The sequence below is a fragment of the Zootoca vivipara genome, chromosome 12, assembly GCF_965207765.1.
Source record: "Zootoca vivipara chromosome 12, rZooViv2.hap1.1, whole genome shotgun sequence".
Classification (NCBI taxonomy): domain Eukaryota; kingdom Metazoa; phylum Chordata; class Lepidosauria; order Squamata; family Lacertidae; genus Zootoca; species Zootoca vivipara.
In genome coordinates, this window is record NC_142595.1 from 34,530,070 (window position 1) to 34,551,212 (window position 21,143).

General features: G+C 48.5%; 1 protein-coding gene across 10 annotated transcripts in view; it reads right to left on the reverse strand.

The window, feature by feature from the left end:
* Window positions 1-21,143, reverse strand: part of TEAD2 (TEA domain transcription factor 2) — a 24,307-nt gene continuing 3,164 nt past the window's right edge. For 2 of the 10 annotated variants that reach the window (XM_088655281.1, XM_035134748.3), the window contains exons 2-12: window positions 14,985-15,194; window positions 13,637-13,701; window positions 13,433-13,495; window positions 10,871-10,996; window positions 10,067-10,125; window positions 9,811-9,872; window positions 9,580-9,713; window positions 5,506-5,676; window positions 4,251-4,313; window positions 3,036-3,191; window positions 1-2,324 (exon numbers count right to left, since the gene is read on the reverse strand). In XM_088655281.1, the coding sequence (XP_088511407.1) occupies window positions 2,211-2,324; window positions 3,036-3,191; window positions 4,251-4,313; window positions 5,506-5,676; window positions 9,580-9,713; window positions 9,811-9,872; window positions 10,067-10,125; window positions 10,871-10,996; window positions 13,433-13,495; window positions 13,637-13,701; window positions 14,985-15,132 (1,161 nt within the window). In that variant the 5' untranslated portion in view covers window positions 15,133-15,194 and the 3' untranslated portion in view covers window positions 1-2,210. Of the gene's footprint in view, window positions 2,325-3,035; window positions 3,192-4,157; window positions 4,314-5,505; window positions 5,677-9,579; window positions 9,714-9,810; window positions 9,873-10,066; window positions 10,126-10,870; window positions 10,997-13,432; window positions 13,496-13,583; window positions 13,702-14,984; window positions 15,195-21,143 lie in introns of those variants that run through there. The other 8 variants (XM_035134752.3, XM_035134751.3, XM_088655282.1 and 5 more) reach the window with 7 other exon arrangements.

The window sequence follows — 21,143 nt, forward strand, 5'->3', positions numbered from 1 at the left end:
CTATGTCAAAATAAACTTTATGCAAGATCACGTCATTTCCCCCCTTTCCCACCAAAGCGAGAGACCACTGCAACCTTGTGAATGACAAAGGGGCAAGGGGAAAAGACTGTATACGAAGAAAGTACTGTACACGAAGTCCGAATGAGTCTCATACACCCCACACTTTCAAGCAAAGCTTGGCTCGTTCTTACACTTTGCTCCATCAGAGGCTGGGTCTAAACAGCCAGCAGAAGAAAGCTGTGGAATAAACCATGTTACTTCCCCATTTGCAGCTATAGGGCAGCAGCAGAGAAAGCTGCCTTAGGCAGAGTCTGGCCCTAATTAGCATCTGCATGGGCTGGCAGTGGCTCACCTGGGTTCCACAAAGGTCTCTCCCTGCCTTACCTAGGGATAGTGGGGTTGAACCTGGGACCCTCCGCATGCGAAGCAAACGTTCTCCTCCTGTGCTGCAGCCTTCTCCCAAGTAGGAGCCTTTGGCCAAATACATGGCAGTGGCAAGGAAGGGGTGAAATGGGGTGCCCCACCCACCACTAGAAGGTGGCCCCCAAACAATGGGTGCTGAGGCTATGCTGGCCTCCAACAGGAAAGAAAGGTTCTGGACTCCTGTTGAAGGGAACGGTTATTTTCAGCTCAAAGACCAGCCCGCAGAACCATCTTTTCGGGTGCTGGTCTACATAAAACTCTTGCTAGCAGAAAGCAAGCACTGCAGGGAGAGGCCTGCAGGCAAACCTTTCTCCTTGGGTTTGCTGGTGTTCTTGCAGGGAGTTTACACCTAGGAATAATAACAAATAGAATCATCTGCCTGTAGTCTGTAGTGTTGGCCCCACTGCAGCCATTCTATCTCCTCATTCTGCTGCATGTATAGACAAAGCCTTGAATCTCTTGTGAGGCAAGGTGCCTCTGAAAGGTGAATGTCTCCACCTCCAGTGCGATAAGGAGTAGGCCCCACTGAATTCTATAACAGGACTCTTCCCCCCCGCCCCCACTAAGTAGGCATGGTTAAAAACATACATTGGCAACCTTTGGCCCATGGGCCAGATACGGCCCATGGAGGCCGTTTATCCGGCCCACAAGCCCCCCGCTCACTGAGCCGCCTGCTTGGCAAGTCTCCCACATGCTGTGCTAAAACAGCGCGGTGCGGGGACTTGCTGAGCAGCACTGGAAAGGGCACCTGTGCAGATGCCGAAAATTGTGTCTGTGGCTGTGCAGGCGCCGAAAATCGCTTCTGCACAGATGTGATTTCCGGTGTCTGCGCAGCCACAGAAGTGATTTCCGGTGCTGCGGACATGCACAGAAGCAATTTATGGCACCCTGGACATGGGCAGCATGGCACCGGAAATCGCTTCTGCGCATGTCCGTCCCATGTCCAATAGTCTGTGTGAATGCCCCGACCCATGGCCGGAAAACGTTGCCAACGCCTGGTTAAAAACAACACCAGATTAGGTCTAGTACTCATAAAGAGAGCCTGCAGGATCAAATGTATACATACTGCTTTCAGGGTTGTGCCATCTCAGGCTGCAAGCAGAGACTCACCTTACCGAATGCTTCTCCATACCAAAAACCCTGCACACAGAACACTAGCTTTTCTGGGGAGGAGCCTACAATCTTGTGGACCTCGCTACCCAAGGTGAAGTGGTGTGGCCCACCCCCAAAACAGGTTGATCTCCTTACTCCTAATTCTCACACGGACAGGTTAAGTTACATCAGACTTCTGCCAGATTATTAAAAGCAACCGTCCTCGAAAATGCCACGTGCCTCATTGACAATGGAGTGTGTGAAATCCCAGCCACATGGAGGGAGATGTTCTCGGTCAAGGTCTGCCATGATATATGTATGGTAGAGGTTAACTCCTGATATCCCACAGCTTGATTGGGAGCAGGAATGGGGGGAGCTTGCCCTGAAAGCACTGCTGCTCGACAATGCTGTTGCCATGGCTGCGAACTTCTCCGCTGAATAACAGCAGTGCTTCTGGGCTTGGGCCTCGGGCCTAACTTTGTGGCCATAAGGGAGAGAGGAGGGTATCCATTGGTAGAATCAGTTCCTGGGTTTGCTGGTGGTTGCCAGGTGACCAAAAAAAGCCATTATCACAGAAGGTTCAGCAGTTGTCATAGCAGTCCATTCACAGTTCACAGACAGGCCTTAGACCTCCTGGTGGGTGAGGCAGTGGAGGCGAGTGACCCATTTTGGAGCATGGAGATAAAAGCTGTTCATCACTCCCGGCCCAGCCGGTAGATGTGGTGCTGTGCCCCGTTCTCGCTGGCAGACACTTCAAACACGAAGGCCACACATAAAAGTAACTCCTGAGTTTCTTGATCCCGCAAAACCTGTAGGGGGAGGGGGGGAGAGATGGAGCATATTCTGACAAGTTTCACAGCAGTGCAAGGGGACAATCCTGCCGGTATCTAGGAGCGTAATGAGATTTCCCTAAATCTCTCCCACAGGGAGCTTGCTGCAGCCCCCATAGCAAATTCGACAGGTGCTGCTATCTTCCCTTCCCTCACCCTTCTTGCTGTACCAGGTCTCCACTGCCTCAAAGCTGATTCACAAATTGCAAAACACAAGCATTTATTAAGGGTTGCCACTCAATTAAAAGAAGCCTAAGTCTGTCAATTGAATTCTACTCTGTTCAGTTATGCCTGTGTTTCCGCTTGAGAAAATATAGTTACAACCAGCACACTATTACATCATGGATGCACAAGGCACAGCCAGCATAATCTTAGAAGAGGCACCACACCACACTGCCCTTGCTATCCTACATGAAGGAATGTTCGTAAGCTAGAGCTTGCCACTGGAGGATTTTATAAGTGCCATTTAGATTTCCCACAATGCATCACCCTGGAGAACTGTGCGAAATTAATAGGTTGCCCTGTACTGACTCTGGGTCAGTCAAGGACTGGAGTTTCCGTTTATGGAGAATTCAAGTTTTGGCTTGGCTCCCTATTCTGCCTTCTCCTCCCCCAGGGAAGGAGAGAGGGGGAGAGAGAGCACGCGAGAGAGAGAGTGCAAGATGGCCCCTTGTTTCCTTCCCCAGATACCTGCAGGATAGTGAAGTTTTCAAGCACGCTGTCCATCATCGGCTTTTCTGGCAGCGTTCGCAGTTTGCGGATGAAGTTGATGAGGTACTCGCACAGCGGCGAGCGCTGCAGCTGGAAAACAAAGCGTCCGTCTTCCCAGTGGGGAGGCTCAGCTGTCTGCAGAGTTGGGGAGATGGGAGTGGTTAATGGCAAAGCATATGAGAGAGAACCTAACACATGCATGCCACCTTTGTCCGGAGGAAGAAGCCACCTCTCTTCCTCCACCACCGTAGGGACAACCTTCTAAAAGGAGCAAGACTCACACTCCTAAACTTGAACGATGCAAAGATTAGTTTGACTGAAATTAAGCCTGCTTCCCCCCACACTTCCAAGTAAATTTGTGGAATGCAAATTCTTAACTCCTCAATGTCCAATAGCTGATACAGCCTAACACTTTCAAACTGGCACACACTTAACTTAAACATTCTAGGCCAAGTTGCTCTTGACCTGCAGATCTTCCTAGCTTCCAGGCCCTTCTATAGTTTAAGACAGGCACCCCCAAACTTCGGCCCTCCAGATGTTTTGGACTACAATTCCCACCATCCCTGATGCATAGTTTAGATGCATAGATGCAAACCCTATAAGCAGGGTTTGGGTTTAAGTTTGGGGCGGAGAGGGAAAGGCAGGAGATTTGAGGCTCAAGCTGCCTGGGTCACCCTAACAATGCTTCTGCCCCCACCCAAAACCCTGTAGAGATAGAGCATGCAGCAATGGGATAAACAGAGAAATAGGCTGCATCCACACCGCACCCTCCAAAGCACATGGCTTCCTCCAAAGAATCCTGGGAACTGTGGTTTGCCCATAGTGCTGGGCAGTGTGGCTTTCTAAGGGGTGAACTACATTCTCCAGGATTCCCCATGGGTGTGGTGTGTACGCAGCGGGTAAAAGGCAACTTTCATTGTGGCTGACGTGGCTACTTTTTCACAAGCTGCTGCACAGAAGCTTGTTAGGCGTAAACAAACCCTGTTCCTCTAGCACCCCCACCCCGCCAGCATGGCAACCCCTTCTTCTCTCCCCATCCATTCCCCCCCCCACAAGTCCCGTCATCCCCCTGCCAACTCTCCCCTGCCCCCCCGCACCCACCTCCAGTTTTTCCACCACCTGTTTGCCAAAGGAGCAGACCTTGGAGGTGCAACTGAGAGTCAGAGCCCGTGGGCCCTCGTATCGGCTGCTCACCCCATAGAAGGCCCCTCCTGTGCCCCCTGGTTCTTCTTCAAGGAGGGGAAAGCTCAGGTCGGCCTATGGTAACAGGAGAAATGGTGGGGAAATGCAATGTTTTCTTTTTTTCCTTTTTTCCACTGATATAAAAAGCAGGATGCCATACATTTCATGCAGTATTTCATAAGTGGGGGTGGCACAGGAATGTCTATTCTACAACTACTTGCCACAGCAGCTAAACAAAAACCCCACATGCAGAGAAGTAATATGCCATTGAACATCACCTGCTGGGGCCAGGAGGAGAGAGGGTGGGCATCACCTTCCTGCCCTATTTGTGATCTTCTGAGGTCTGGCCTTGGTGGATAAGACAATGTTCTAAAGTTTACTATTGAGGATTCATTTGGATTGTTCTTGGGGGGTGCTTGCAAGTAACCTTGCATATCCTGGATGCAATTATTCCTTTTGTGAACCATTGCAATTCTATTTGCTTGAGGACCTGGCTTTTGTGTGCATCACTATAGCAATACAAATGCATAACCATTATCCTACACCCAAACAGCAAACTCAGTTCTCCGAGGGCCAATCCTGACACTGCCAAAACGGCATCAAGCGGAAGGCTTCGGAAAGCTTGGGGTTTTCCTCCAAGGTTTTCGACAGGAGGAAACATCTCTAGGAAATAAAAACCCTACACGGAGGGGGAACCCACCGAAAACATGGCAACAAAGACTGAGCATGCTCAGTAGCTTCAGAACGCTGACAGGCTGTCGTTTGGAGTGGTGGGAACCATGGGGGAGGGGGCATGGCTGGCGGGTACAGTAAATGGGAGCACCCTATACTGCAACATTTTGTTACAGGCTCACTGACATTTTTCTGTACAGTAGCTGTAAAGATGCTTAGAACAGCTTTCAATTGGCTAGGAGCAGAGACCCAAGCTCCCTTGCAACAGTTTTTCTGGCTGGGACCCGCTGGATCCTATTTGAAGCTGGAAGGTGGCTAATGTGCGCAGCTGAAGCAACAACAATATATTCATTAGGTCAGTATTCAAAATGGCTCATTTGCCCCCTCCACCCAAACAGTGATGGAGCCATGCCAAGCTTTTCTGGGAGATCTGGCATGAATGAACCCTGAATCTGCTTTATCTGCTTTGAACCCCCAAGGCAATCCACTGGCCCCAGCAAACTGGCCAGGTAAATATCTTCATGTAATGCAGCAAAGGAGCTTTTGCCTTCCCAGCTTGTTAGGGAATTGAGGGAAGAAGGAGGGCGATTCTCACCCAGAACTTGACCAAGAAGAAGACATGAGGAGGCCCCTGATCATACAGGTCTCGCAGCCCACCTCCCCGCTCAGGGAATTTGTCGTAGATTTGGCGTACGTCCACCGTCTCCAGCGGGGAGTCAGAGGCCGGTGTCGGATCGATATGCACAAAGCGGTGTTGCTGCTTACACTGCGGGGAGGAAAGGGTGGAAGTCAGAGACAGAATGATGCAGACTGGCACCAGCTGCCCGAATTTTGAACTCAGCCCAGCTGAGGAATCCGTCCTTTCACGGGGACTATCATTCTGCCCTGCCAAATCCCAACACATGATTCAGTTCTGCGGGGACCTGGAAGCATTTTTCCGCCGTTTACGCCTGAAGGAGTATTTTCATCACACACAAGAACAAGACAAAGTAGAACAAACTACATCCCCACAACACAACACCTCTCAACTTACTGGGGAACAACCATCACCCTCCAAACGCATCAATGAACAGAACATTGACCACCAACTACCACCGAAAAGAAGTTACACAAAAAGGGACTCCACATGGACCCCTCCTGATGGACGCAATACCACACTAGATCTGTACATCGAATGCTTCCGCCACAGAATCCAAACGGATGTGACCAGAAAACACCATCGCTTACAACAAAATCTAAACCATGCTGAAAGGAGAGCCATAGAAAATCTCAGGAACAACCCAGACATTATAATTAAAGAGGCAGACAAGGGTGGAGCTGTCGTCATCATGAACAAAACTGATTACATCCAAGAGGCCCACAGACAACTTTCCAATACTGCCTTTTACATGAAATTGGACTCAGACCCCACACAAGCATACAAAAAAGAACTGAACAAGATTATTAAGGAGCTACCCCTACACATCCAAGAACAGATCCTCACAAACACACCAGCGGAACCTCGGCCAGGAACTTTCTATCTTCTACCCAAAATACACAAACCAGGAAACCCAGGACGCCCCATCATCTCAGGTATTGGCACCATTACAGTGGGTGTTTCCGGCTATATGGACTCTGTTCTGAAACCATATGCTATCAGTGCTCCCAGCTACGTACGTGACACCACAGATTTTCTGAGGAAAATACAATATTTAAACAATCTTCCTAACAATACTATACTAGCCACTATGGATGTGGAATCTCTATATACCAACATCCCACACAATGATGGTTTACAAGCCATAAGGAACACCATTTCAGATAAAACCACAGCGGACTTTGCTACCAAACTCTGCCACTTTGTCCTTACCCACAACCACTTCAAATTTGGTGATGACCAGTTCCTCCAGATCAGCGGCACAGCCATGGGCACCCGCATGGCCCCACAGTATGCCAACATCTTCATGGCAGATTTAGAACAACGTTTCCTTAACTCCTACCCACTCAAACCTCTCCTGTACCTGCGATACATTGACGATATTTTTATTATCTGGACACATGGACAACAGACCCTGGAAACCTTCCACCAGACATTCAATGACTTTCACCCCACCATCAACCTAACAATGAACCAATCTATGCAAGAAATACATTTTTTGGACACTACTATAAAAATACAGGATGGACGTATAGACACCACCTTATACAGAAAACCAACTGACCGACAAACATATCTACATGCTTCTAGCTACCATCCCAAACATACCAAACAATCCATCGTATACAGCCAGGCCTTACGTTACAACCGCATCTGTTCCAACTCTACAGACAGAGAATCTCACCTAAGAGATCTACAGCAAACCTTTTTAGAACTAAAATATCCACCTGATGAAGTTAAACAACAGATCAACAGAGCCAGACAGATACCTAGAGAGAAACTGCTGCAAGACAGACCCAAAAAAGAAAATAACAGAACACCACTAGTCATCACATACAGCTCCCAAGCTAAAACAGTACAACGCATCATCAGAGATCTACAGCCTCTCCTGGACAATGACCGCTCCCTTTCTCAAGCTCTGGGAGGAAGACCTTTCATTGCCTACAGACAGCCACCCAATCTTAAACAACTCCTCACCCACAATAATACAACCACCAGACTTAACATGGACACTGGTACCAGAGCCTGCAATAAACCCAGATGCCAACTTTGCTGCCACATACACCCAGACAACACCATTACTGGCCCCAACAACATCCAACATACTATCTCAGGACTATTTAATTGCTCATCCTCTAACATTGTGTATGCCATCAAATGCCAACAGTGCCCTTCAGCTCTCTATATTGGACAAACAGGCCAAACCCTACGCCAAAGGATAAATGGACATAAATCTGACATCAGGAACCAGAAGACAGAAAAACCAGTAGGAGAACACTTCAATCTCCCAGGACATTCTATACAAGATCTCAAAGTAGCTGTCTTACTACAAAAGAATTTCAGAAATAGACTGGAAAGAGAAGTTGCTGAATTGCAACTTATCACCAAGCTCAAAACCATGGAGGGACCTGGTTTGAACAGAGATATCGGGTTCTTATCTCATTATACATGATAAGCGATCTTCAGCCATCTCAACCCTTGCTTTTTCATGCAAAACCATTTGCAGTCGTTTGCGGTCATCAACAGCTATCAGTCAGTCAATCACCCATTTCCACCACCCTTCTGAGTGATCCCCCCTCCCCATCCCCACCCCTCCCCACCCCTTCTCTACATAAGTGCCTGGAAACTTCCATTTCACTGTATCTGAAGAAGTGTGCATGCACACGAAAGCTCATACCAAAATAAAAACTTAGTTGGTCTTTAAGGTGCTACTGAAGGAATTTTTTTATTTGATTTACTGAATTGCTTGCCAAAAGAAGCTAGAATGCAAATAGCTTTTTAAAAAAAGTGCTTTACAACAGCTTTCAGTATGGTACTTGTGCTAGTCTGTTGCTGCACCTTAAGCTAAGGACTAACACATTTTATTATGGTGTAAGCTTTTGTGGACTTCATCAGATGCAAATGTTACTGCCATTATCCTCCCAATTAACTCGGTAAAGCAGGAATACAATACGTGCAATTCTCATATTGCAGGATTGTTATTTTAAGTATGACATGTTTATCCTGCTTTTCCCTCCAGTGAGCTAAAGCTGACACACAATGTTCTCTCCCCTCATTTTATCCTCACAAGAACCCTATGAGATGGAGTCAGATGGAGAGATAGTGACTAATGCAAGATTATCCAGCAAGTTTCACAGATAAATAGGGATTAGAACCTGGATTGCACCAACTCTAATAAAACACCCTAACCACTCAACCACACTGGCTTGTGGTCAGAGGCTGAGAGACAGAAACTTACTCAAGGTCACCTAATAAGATGAGCCTTCAGGATCAGGTCAATGCCCCACCTAGTCCAGTATCCTGTTTGCACAGGATAAATTCATGGCAATGGTGGGATCTGAACTCCAAATTTCCTGCCCTACACAGCTCAAACTTTTAGCTACTTCACCACATTTCCGTCTCCCCAAATTTAATCTCGAGATGAGTATCAGCCTACAGTGGTACCTCAGAAGTTGAATGGAATCCATTCCAGAAGTCCGTTCGACCTCCAAAATGTTTGGAAACCAAGGTGTGGCTTCTGATTGGCTGCAGGAAGGTCCTGCAGCCAATCAGAAGCCGCGGAAGACGTTTGGGTTCCAAATAACGTTTGCAAACCAGAACATTCACTTCCGGGTTTGCAGCACTCGGGAGCCAAAACGTTCGACTGGCAAGGTGTTCGGGATCCAAGGTACAACTATACTGGTATCTTAACCTTAGCTTCTCCACTTGTTGCATGTAGTTACTTATACTCGTCCCTCCATCCACTTCTGTTTATCAAGTCCTGCCCTGCCCATCCTCCAAGGAACTCTGGGCAACATAAACAGAGCTGTCCTATTTTATCCTCTTAAATAACCCTGTGAGACAGGTTAGGCAGCGAGACTGTGACTGGCCCGAAGACACCCGCTAAGCATCTCATCACCAAGTGGAGTCTTAAAACTAGATCTCCAACACACGGCCAACTCCCAAACTCCCAAACTTTTCAAGACAATGTATGGGGACAGCTGGTACGAGGCACAAGTGTGCAAATGGTGTGATTATAGGTGCACATCTCACCGCATCTTGTTCTGCCTGCCGCTCCACAAACGCAGTGAACTCCACCAGCCGAAGCGTTTCAGTACCGATGTGGCTTCCCTGCCAAGAGGTAGCGCTGGGGAGGTGGGGGGCTCTGCCTGGGGGCGTGTGGTAACCTGCCGAGCCGAGGGAGAAGGCACTGAGGCCGACTGGCGCACTCTCACCCTCCCCCCCTCGCAGGAATGCAAGCGGTTTAGGAAGACGGTGGCTTACCTGGGACAGCAGCGGGTGCTGGGACTGGGATGGGGTATGGCGCTTGGAGGATAGGCTTGACACTAAGGGTAGGAGGGAGAAAGAGGAGAGTCACTATATGGCTTTTCAACAGGGGGGTATCGCAATACACACACACACACACGTTTGTGCTGCAGAAATGCTAGACAAATTGCTGCTCCCAGCAGTGCGTGTGTGTCAATGACTGAAAACAACAACAACAACAACAACAACAACAACAACAACAACAACAACTTACTCTAGAGTGTCTCGGGATTGGCTTGCATCCCCTGCCCAAAACTGGAAGAACTCTGTGGACTGGAAAAGTCAGAAGAGTTAAAAACTGCACTACATACTTAAGTTAGGGCTGCAACATTTATTCTGTTTACTCTGAACTGGTGAAATCAAATTTTAAAACTGTTTAATTGACCAAATTCAAGTGGAGAGTGATTATTAAAAAACAAACTGACAAACAAGTGTTTCTTAAAAACTAAGGCTGCATCTTGGAAGAGGAACTCTCATACATAGAGGAGAATGCCTCTTCTGTGATGATGATGTCTGCTAAGTCATCTGATCTAATAAACTTAGGAAGCATGCTTCTTGCTTCCAAAACATTGTTGTTTTTGCCCATATGCAAATATAATTGACTAATGCTTGTGCATTTGATCTGTCAGCTGAGGTTTCATTTATTCAGCAACTCTAACTTAAATGCCATAATTTAATAATTTCCTCTCTCCGGGAAAGAGCTAATGATCTAACACAGATAATTCTTTTGAACGTCGCCAAACTACAATTCCCAAGATTCCTTGGGGAGAGTCGAGAGCTAAACTGGCACAAACCTTAATCTAAGATTTTAGTACAGAAAGAGAACAGGAACCAGGAACCTGTGGGCTTGCAGGTTTTGCTAAACTATTGCTCTCAACAGCCCCAGTGGGCATGGCTAATTGCCGGGGATTATGGGAACTGTAGTCCAATATCTGGGAGCCCACAGGTTCTCCATTCCTGCCGTAGCATTACAGCCCCATAGAAACCCCACCTCACTGCCCCTCTTCCACATGCTTACGGTGGTGCTGGGTGGGTAGTGGGGTTCTGACAAGCCCAGTTTTTCCTGGAGGACTGTGGCAGATACGAGTTGAGCAGAAGACATGGCTGCCATAGTCTGAAGCGCTTTGTCCTTTGCTACCTGGTCCTTGAAGAGAGACAAATCCTGGTTTTCAAATGCCCATTTCCCTTGCGCAGGAGTTCTCAAAACATCCTACCCTCAAGGCCTCCTTTTCCGCATTGATTTCTCTACTGAGGAACGCCTGCATATCAGCCGTGAAGGGTCTGGAAGTTTCAGGGGGTTATCGGGTGCATAATGACACACATAACTTTGACTGTTGGGGGGGGGGTGGTACTGTAATTTCATCTGGGGCTATCACCCCACAGGAGACATTTGTAGGGGACAAGGTGCCATATAGGCAAACCATCAGTCAGCATCTGCCTTCTCATTGAGGAAGCCGATGATGAAGGGATCACTCACTACTGGAGAACAACTCTCATCATGCCTGACCATTGGGCCATGTTGACTGGGGCTGATGGGAGCTGGAAGCCAGCAGCGCCTCAAGGGCAGTTGGTTGAACACCCCTGTTATAAGGTGTTCACCCTGGAGTGCCTAGGGGTTAGCCCCCTTGTGAGCCACTGAGTTACAAATGATAGTACTGTATAATTATAATTGCTATCATTTACATGCTGCCTTTCCTTCCATTATGGAATTCAAGGTGGTACAGTGGTCCCTTGACTTACGAATGACTCGGCGTACGAATGTTTCGAGTTACGAAGAGAGTTCCGTCCGCCATTTTGGATGCAGTTTAGATAAGATTTTTTCGACTTCCGAATTCCCCCCCCAAAAAATTTGGCTTCTACTTACGATTTCTTCGACTTATGAAGGTCTGTTCGGAACGGATTAAATTCGTAAGTCGAGGGACCACTTTATATATTGGCACTGGCAAGACCCACACATGCTTAGCTTAGCTTCAGAAAGGGGGCTGCATCAGTTGCTGAGGCTCAGACCACACCCTGAAGAATTGCTGAGAAATCACTGCACTGGACTCCATTACGAAGAGAGGTTGAGAGAATGTTTAGCCCGCCAAAGGGGAGAATGAGAAGAGATAGGACAGCCACCTTCAAATATCCTAAATGGTTGCCACATGGAGGGTGGAGCAAACTTTTCTCCTGCCCTGGAGGGTAGGACTCAGACCAACGGCTCCAAATTACACGGAGATTCCGACTAAATATCAAAGGAGCTTTTGACAGGATGAGCTGTTCGACAATGGAACGGACTCCTTAGGGAGGTCAATATCAATATCGCCCTATTAAAAAAATCTCCTCAGAAAACCAGGATTCCTGGTTTGCAGTCACACTTCGTTCTTCCCCTGCTAGTTACTAAGGTTCGTTCAAATCTCATCTCAGAGAACTCAGAACTCCCTGACCTATCCCCTCCAACCTGACCTCTACAGGGAAAAAAATCACCCTGATGTTTGGCACCAAGAAGGCGGCCGATAGACTGAAGCAACAAAAGAGTCCCTTTATCTGCCCCTTCAGTGTCCCTGACATGGTAGCACTGCTGCATCACAACCATGGTGGGGAGGGGGGGGGGTTTCAAGTGGGCTCCTTTTGCTTGCTGAAGCCCTTCAGGGCTCTTCTCCGCATCGATCAGCGAGGTTTCCTTAAAACAGGCCCACCTGCTCAGTGCAGCTGCCTGCACTGGGCCCCTTTCTGTCTGCCTTCACTCCTTCATGCCGAGAGGCGCTCAGAGCAGCTGCTAGGGAGCCATCATTGTTAATTCCTCCCCAGGGCCCGATGCAACGCTCCTACCTCAGGGATGTAGGAGGACCGAGATTAAGACGGATGTCTCCCCTTGCTCGCTGCAGCTGCTCAGAGATTCTCTCCCAGCTCCAAGCAGGACGGGACAACAGTCTTGAAAAATCAACACGCTCGGTCCAGTGCAGGCGGCTTTAAGAAAACCAGCCCCTTGCAGATGCAGCACAATGCTACTCTGGAGGTGACAGGGCTTGGGGGGGGATTAAAATGGCGGCTACCTCACAGCAGCTGGGCAGAGCTCTTCTCGCTTGCCACCACAGCTGCTTGCCCCGCTTCCGGTAAACTCAAGGCGCTCACATTAAAGCCCTAAATGGCTTAGGATCCAAAATCCCAAAGTGTGCTTTCTTTCATCAGACGTTGAAGTCGGCAGCGGGGGCTGTCAGATATTTGGGGTGGGGTGGTAGCAGCCTAAGAGAAGGCATCCCCTATGGCAGCCCCGAGGCCTGAATCCTTCATTATATACAGTGGTACCTTGGTTCTCAAACTTAATCCGTTCTAAAACCAAAGAAGTTTAAAGGAGCTCCACCTCAGCATCAGAGCCCCTGCACCACCTGAAGGCAGCCAGGCGGAATAGATACCATACCAGCCAAGTCTCCCGCTGAAAAATGCGGGATCAGCAGCGGTGCGGCACCGGACGTTGCATAGAAGCAAGGAGCTTCTAAAGTATGTACCCCCTTACTACTCTTCCTTCAGCAGGATGGGTAGGGAATCCAGAGGTGCAAGCTTGCCATAAACATTTCAGGGAATGCAGGAAGGGACTCACCTTGAGCTTGGCCTGAATCTCACGGGTTTTCCGCCGGGCCAAAACCTGGATGTGACTGGAGACCTGCGGAAGGAGTTGAGGGAGAGACTTAGCAGGGGACTCTGTGGAGAGAAAGGGGGAAATCTCACCAAGCCTTGTTCTCCCCACACACCTCAGATTCATTTCCTGCAGCCTTAGGCTTCATGTCAAGCCCATCACGTTTACCTGTTTCCTCGTCCGCGTTTTGCCTGTCCTCAGTTTAATGTAGCGGGCAATGAGTTCATTGCGGCCTGAGAGAGAAGAGGCAGGAAATCAGGAAAACCCATCCAACTTGAGCAACATATACAGAGGTGGCCTTCCCCCGCCTCTCTTGACCATGCCGCCGGCAATGCTAAGTTGCCACATGGGGCAGGTCAAAGCATTCTGAGGTTGCAGCCTCCCCAACTCTGCACGTGCTCAGAGACACAACCCTGCTAACTTCTGAATCATCTGGACTGCCAGGTCACACCCACCGCAGGCGTTTAAAGAAGGTGGGTGGATGCAAACCTGACCCCTTCTCCAGCAGACCTTGCACACAGTTGTCGCCCATCACCAGAAGTACACCCCACACTGCCTCTAAAGACCCCAGGGTGCTTTCTGTGGTTTTATCTTCACAACAACCCTGTGAGGTGGGCCAGGCTAAGAGAGAGTGACTTGTCCAAATGCAGGATGTTGATGCAGCAGTTCACTAAAAGAAAGGGATGCCACAAATCGCACAATTGAAAATGGAATTGTCAATAGCCGCTCGCCTATGGAGAGTAAGAACTGCCTCCAGGTGAGTCCCTGTCATTTCCCTCCTCTCAGAGCTGGAAGGGGAAAGGCAACACCATCAGCGGCCACCAGTAACGTCTTAAGGGTATCCAGCGCCGTGGTTCAAGAATCCTCCCCCCCCCCCGACGGCGGCAGTAGCGCGCGACTGAGGGGTGGAGATGGAGGATGGTGGAGCCTGGACGGCGCGCACCACCTTGTAGGGGGCTGGCCTGGGCGCAGAGCCCACCTCCTGCAGAGGGGGCTGCTCGGCCTCCCACCCTGGACTGGCCCCTCCTTGGCGCCTCCGTCCAGCGGCCGCTCTGGCACACAGTGGTGGCGCACGGCCATTGAGCTTCCTCCATGAAGCAGAATCAGTGAGACTCCTGCCTAGAGTGGCAGCAGGTGCCACTCTAGGCAGGAGTCTCGCTGATTCTGCTTCATGGAGGAAGCTCAATGGCCGCGTGCTACTGCCGCTGGGGGGGGGGTGCCGGCAGCACCTGCTCCCAGACACCAGCCGTTCGGTGTCCCTTCCGCGCCCCTGGTGGCCAGGCGCCCTGGCGCCTTGCGCCACCCAGCCCGGGCCTAGAGACGGCCCTGGCGGCCACCGTCCCAACTCCCTCCATTTCTTCAGGGAGCTAGAAAAGCGTCTTCTTTGTTTTTTGTTTACCTCACGTATTCTAAGCCCATTGCTTCTTATCATATATTATGGCTTGCAGGATGATCCCCAAAGAGAACCAAGGACAAGAGCAGCCGGTCTAATGTGTCAAAGTTAAGTCCCACCTACCGTACATCTTCCCCTCGTCCGAAAGAATGATCTTCCGCCTCCCACAGGGTGGGTAGATGGCCAGGGCCTCCTGGAAACTCTGCTCAATATCAGGGCTCCAGACACCTTCTGCATCATTGTCCAGACCCTTCTCCCCAGCGTCCCCCATCTCCCCAGAGGGGCTGGCCCCCTCGCCCCAGCTGCCAGGCTCTATGGTGTCAGGAGGGTTGCCTGGAAGAAAGCAGAACAGGCAGCAATCAGATCTGAGGGATGGAGGAGCGCAAAGTTTTCTAACTGACAGAAGACGGGCAACAGCTCGCCTGCATTTCCCCTTCCTTACCATCTGGTTGGTTTTACCTGTGGAAAGCTTGGTGTCATACAGTTAGCCCTAGATTGAGTGTGGGGAACCTGTGGCTCCTGGACTCCTAACTCCCCCCAGCCCTAGCCAGCATGCCCAATGGTTATGGGTGATGGGAGCCGGGGGTTCTCAATAATATCTGAAGGGCACTGGAAGCCACCTTCCCAAGTCAGGCTATTGGTCCATTAGGTCAGAATTATTTACACTGGGTAGATACGGTAATATTCTCTAGGATTTCAGACAGAGGACATTCCCAACCTACCCGGGATAGCTCAGATGGTACAGCGTGAGACTCTAAATTGTGGGTTCAAGATCCACGTTGGGCAAAAGACTGTAGTGGGTTGGACTAGAGTCACTAGACAACCCTCGTGGTCCCTGTTCCAATGCTACAATTCTATGCAGAGGCCTGAACCTGGGACCTTCTGCATATTTATTTATTGCCTTCCTATCCCTAGGAGCTCAAGGTGGCATACATGGTTCTCCCTCCTCCTCATTTAATCCCCACAGCAACCCTGCGAGGTAGGTTAGTCTGAGAGAGGCAGTGACTGTCCAACATCACCCAGTGAGCTCCATGCCCAAGGTGGGATTTGAGCCCTGGTCTCCCAGGTCCTAAAATGACAGTGGGATAGACCCTATATACTTCTATCATGAGTTAAGTTGCCCATTCCTATGCTGACCTGAGAACTGATTGGAAGCAGCAAGGCAAATAATATTTGTTGTCCAGCATTGTCTCAGCAGCAGTGGCTATCAGATGCCCCTGATAAACTTATAACTAGAGCACAAAGGAACAAATATCCCCCACTCTTTTATCTCTGTGTTTCATAAACAGAGGTATATTACCTCTAATAGCAGAGGTTCAATTTAGCAATGAGTAATAGCTGCTGATAAAACTACCCTGTATTTAAAGAGTATTTACCATAAGTGAGACAGCAAGGCTAAGGACCAACATCTCAAGTTTTAGCTGTGACAAGGAAGGGTTTCGACACCAGCAGATTCTCCCAGATTACAACCCCCCCCCTTTTCTAGCTTCTGTAGAACCCAAGAGGGAAAAATGTGCAGCCCCCAATTCTCAATTTGTTTCGTGGGAACAAGCCGTCTACTTTTCAATGTTTGCAGCCTGTGAGTGAAATCCCACCCAAATGACTGACATTTAGGAAAGCGGTTCAAGCCATTGAGTCAGAGGCTAGAGTGAAACTCCCATTATCATTATTGACTACTGTATTGGTTTGTGACGCCTTGACTACTCCTCACTGCTGCCCAACAGAAAGTTCAAGTATGTTGGATTTAGTGTAGCTGTGATTAGGCAGTAGTATGTCAATTAAAAATTAGCAGTAAGTCAGGCGCTCATGCCCTAAGGACTTATTTCATACGGGGGGAAAATGGATTTTCTTCTCAATTTGTGAACATGATATAGCATAATAGACCCATATTGCAAGGGAAAGGCCTATGGCTAAGAGTGTGGGTTACACCTGCCCTGCCAAGTACTGTTCTTATGCCCATTTTCCTGGAGGAAGTGAAGAGGTAATGTACAGAAACCCTGAAGTGTAGTCCCATGTTGTTAACCTGGTTTTGGGGGAGTTGTTGTTTTTAGTGAAACACAGTGAGGAGAAGGTTGTGAAGTTGATCATAGCAGCAGTGCAATTAATTAAGGTCTGGAGGAGGTGAAGGGAGGCCAGGCATAGGACAGGGTTTATGTGAGCAGTGGAAAGATGTTATCTGGGTGCCAGTTTCACCCGTAGGTAGACAGCAGGCCTACCTATTGAAAACTAACAGAGCAGTAGATCTAAGATAGAAGTTTCTTAAGAGGCCTTATCTGTCTAGGCCTCACCACCGCTCAGCCACCATATCTACTAGGGAACTATGATTCGTGAAGGTGCAGAGAGTTGTTAGGAGACTCTTATTTCCCTTGCAGAGCTACAATCTTCCAGAGTTCATTGGGAAGAGGGGTTGACTGTTAAAACCACTCTGGGAATGGTAGCCCTGGGAGAGGAATAGGGGTCTCTACTCCACACTCTCAACAAGCTGCGGCTGCCAGAATTCTTTAGGGGAAGCCACAACTTTTTCAAGTGGTATCATAGAGCTTTAAATGTATTATGTGAATTGTTTCTATTCATGGTGGAGGAAGGGAAGCCTAAAGGACCATTTCCCTGTTTGGGGAGAAAGGTGCCGAGTACCGGCTAAGGAGTAAACCCTATACAAATCTGGAATGGAGTCCCTAAGATGGTTGGATGGCGCCTTGAACGCCTCCTTCCAGCAACTCCTGCAACCAAAACCAATGCCAAAAATATTGCTCTGCTTTCCTTTGGACAACATCAGAGAGTCCAAGCAAGGGGGTCTTGTCTGGGCAGCCCAGGACCGCCATACACACTGCCCAGGCATGCACTGAGGGGATATCACTTCAGGGCTGCTAATGCAGCAGTTTGACTTCACCCCTGGAGGCACACTCCATTGTCTCTTGAGACAGACAGATGCCAACAACAACATGAGAGAACTGAGGTGGGTGGATTGGCCTTTGGCATCAATACCTATATGGGGTGGGGGGAGTCATATGGACACAGAGCAACAAGGGGGAAGACAGCACCCCCTACAAATAAAACAAATGAAGTCAAAGTGGCAAACTTTTAAGGGTGCTGAAGAAAACAGCATGTTTCTCCGTTTGGGGTGGGGGGGAGACATTCTAATTGACAGTTGTCATAGCAAGGTTTGCCTCATATTGGGGAGGCGGTGGCCAGTCAGTAGATCTTAGGTCTACTGTAGACCCCGGAAGCCTCTAGCCACCCCTGGTGTTGGTGGGAGTGAGAAATTTGTACTGGATTGGAGAGGCGAGCAGGGTTGAAATGTAAAGAGCAAAAACTGGGTTGTAGTAGTTGTTGTCTGAGTGGAAAGTCCAGCGTAGGCCAAATAAGTCTCCTCCAGAGAAACCAGATTGATCGGGGAAAGAAAGAACAAAAAGGTGTAGGCCTCTCCATTTTCAAATGGAAACCCAGTTCTTCACCTGCCTACGCCAGTTCAAGTAACCCCTGGGAGCACAATCAGCAGCAAGACAAAGAAGCCTTCCAGCATGGATTACGTCTTGCGTTAAAAGACAGGAAGGGGGCTGGCTCTTTAATCTGTGATCAGATTCCCCCCACCCTACCCCGCCTTTTAGGATTGTGGGCCTTTATTTCCTTTGCTAACCCTGCACCACCACCACCGCCGCCGCCAGAAGGCTCCCAACAGCTGCAACCTTCCCAGACGGATAAAACTTTTTACGAAGAAAGGCACTTCCCTGGCGTGAGATTAATCACAACCACAAACTTCCTCAGAGCCAGGCCAAGGACATGCGTTGTGGAAGTTAGAACAACTGATTTTGGTTTTTTTTGCTTTTGCACTGATTTTTAAGTGGCAAAGGGGCTGGGTGAAATGGGGAGGGAACTAGGCTCGTCTGACAAACTTCCCATCTACAACAAATCCAGAGGGAACAGCTTCCTTCACGTCTCCTCTAGGGGGTTGGGGGTTGGGTTGTCCCACCCAACTGGATTTCCTGTACTGCTGCAATCTCGAAACCACTTATACTACAGTATTTAAGAGATTTTCAGAGTTTTGGGAAAGCTGAGCAGTAGAGTCATCTGGAACAAAGGAAATTGGCAACAAAACAAAGGTTCGAAAGAAAGGCAGACATTGAACATATAACTCATATGTGGGGGAAAGGACGCCTATAACAGTTCTGCACAAGTACCATCTCCGCATAAACCAATATGAGTGTACAATGAAGAATATCATCATCTGGACAATCCAAATTGAAGCATCTTGCCGCAGACATTTTGAGTTGACATTTAGTCGATACCCCACTTGCTCTGGCATATTTCCACACAAGGATGGAACAAAGGAAAGGAGAGGGTATCCATATTGCACTGCAGAAATCCGAAAGAAAAACTGCTTGAAAGTGTTATTTACTGAGGAAGAACTAAGTGCTTGATATATAAACTCTGTTTATAAACAGCTCCGAGAGACTTGTAATAGCCACTTGTCTATCTCTGGCAAAAGGGGGGGGGGAGTTGCCTTCATTCAAGCAGACAGAAGAGCTTTTGTATACTATGAAAGAGTTGGTTCTCTCTCTCCTTTTGGGTTGTCAAGGGGGCCACAAATTGCTAAACATACGTATCAGCATACATTTAAAACACATTTTAAAGATACAGCTTGCTAGGAACTGTAGTTTAAGGGGAACTGTAGCTCTTAAGTGAAAAGTAACTATACAAATCAGTGTACAGAGTATCTATTTTCAGTATTTGAGTACCGGTACTTTTTTCTCTTAGCATTTTCCAGCAGCCTTTGTTTCTTTTCACCATGTTCCACAGCAAAATTATGCTCTTTTGACTCTGCACTACTGGAATTAAAGGTATAGTATTAATGAATGGAGCCTACAGCTACAATTTATATTAGATGGGAGTAAATCCCACGAACGCCAGCTATTTCTGAGTAAATTATATATTTCATATCCCACTCCTCCAAGGTACTCAGCTAGCTAGCATACATGGTTCTTTCCAGACTCCCTTTTATCTTCTGAACAACCTTGTGAGGTAGGTTAGGCTGAGAGGTAGTAGTTGGCCCAAGGTCAGCTAGCATGTTTCCTGGCAGGATAGATATGTGAACCTGGGCCTCCCTGGTCCTAGTCCAACCCAGTCTTCCGCAACCTGGATTTGATGAGAGTTGTCTTGCAAAACAGCTGAAGCCACTGCAACACACTGGTTTAGGGACGTGGGTGGAGCTGTGGTCTAAACCACTGAGCCTTTTGGACTTGCCAGTTCAAATCCGACCCCACGACAGGCTGAGCTCCCATTGCTCTGCCCCAGCTCCTGCCAACATAGCAGTCTGAAAGCACGCAAGTGCAAGTAGATAAATAGGTACTGCTGCGGCGAGAAAGTAAAAGGCATTTCTGTGGCTCTGGCACTCGTCACAGTGTCCTGTTGCGCCAGAAGTGGTTTAGTCATGCTGGCCACATAACCCAGAAAGCTGTCTGTGGGCAAATGTCGGCTCCCTCGGCTTGAAAGCGAGATGAGTGCTGCAACCACAAAGTCGCCTTTGACTAGACTTACTGGTAACCATCCAGGGGCCCATTACCTTTTACTGGTTTAAAATTAGATTTTAAAAAAGTAAAGGACCCCTGACAGTTAAGTCCAGTCGTGAATGACTCTGGGGTTGCGGTGCTCATCTTGCTTTACTGGCCGAGGGAGCTGATGTTTGCCTGCAGACAGTTCTTCCGGGTCATGTAGCCAGCATGACTAAGCCGCTTCTGGCGAAACCAGAGTAGCGCACGGAAACACTGTTTATCTTCCCGCCAGAGGGGTACCTATTTATTTACTTGCACTTCGACATGCTTTTGAACTGCTAGGGGGAAAGGAGCTGAGACTCAGCAACAGGAGCTCACCCTGTTGCGGGGATTCGAACCGCCGACCTTCCGATCGGCAAGCCCTAGGCTCAGTGGTTTAGACCACAGCGCCACTCACATCCCTTAGAATTAGATGGCATGGTTCAAATCTTACCTGGGAGTAAGCATACGATTGAGCTACACATTTTACCATCTATATACCTTTCTATGCTATGGTCCATGGGGTCACGAAGAGTCGGACACGACTAAACGACTAAACAACAACAGCAATACCTTTCTAATAAAAACCATTTTTCTAACAGATCCTGCAGACTGTTATTTTGGAAGGCTCTTAATGCAGGTGGTAAACCCAAATAAAGCTAAAATAAAGAAAAGGAAAAGGATGCATGGAGAAAGAGCTCCAGCAATTGTTGTTGGGGGCTAAAGTTTTCTTTTTTAAATAAAGGAGTTTATG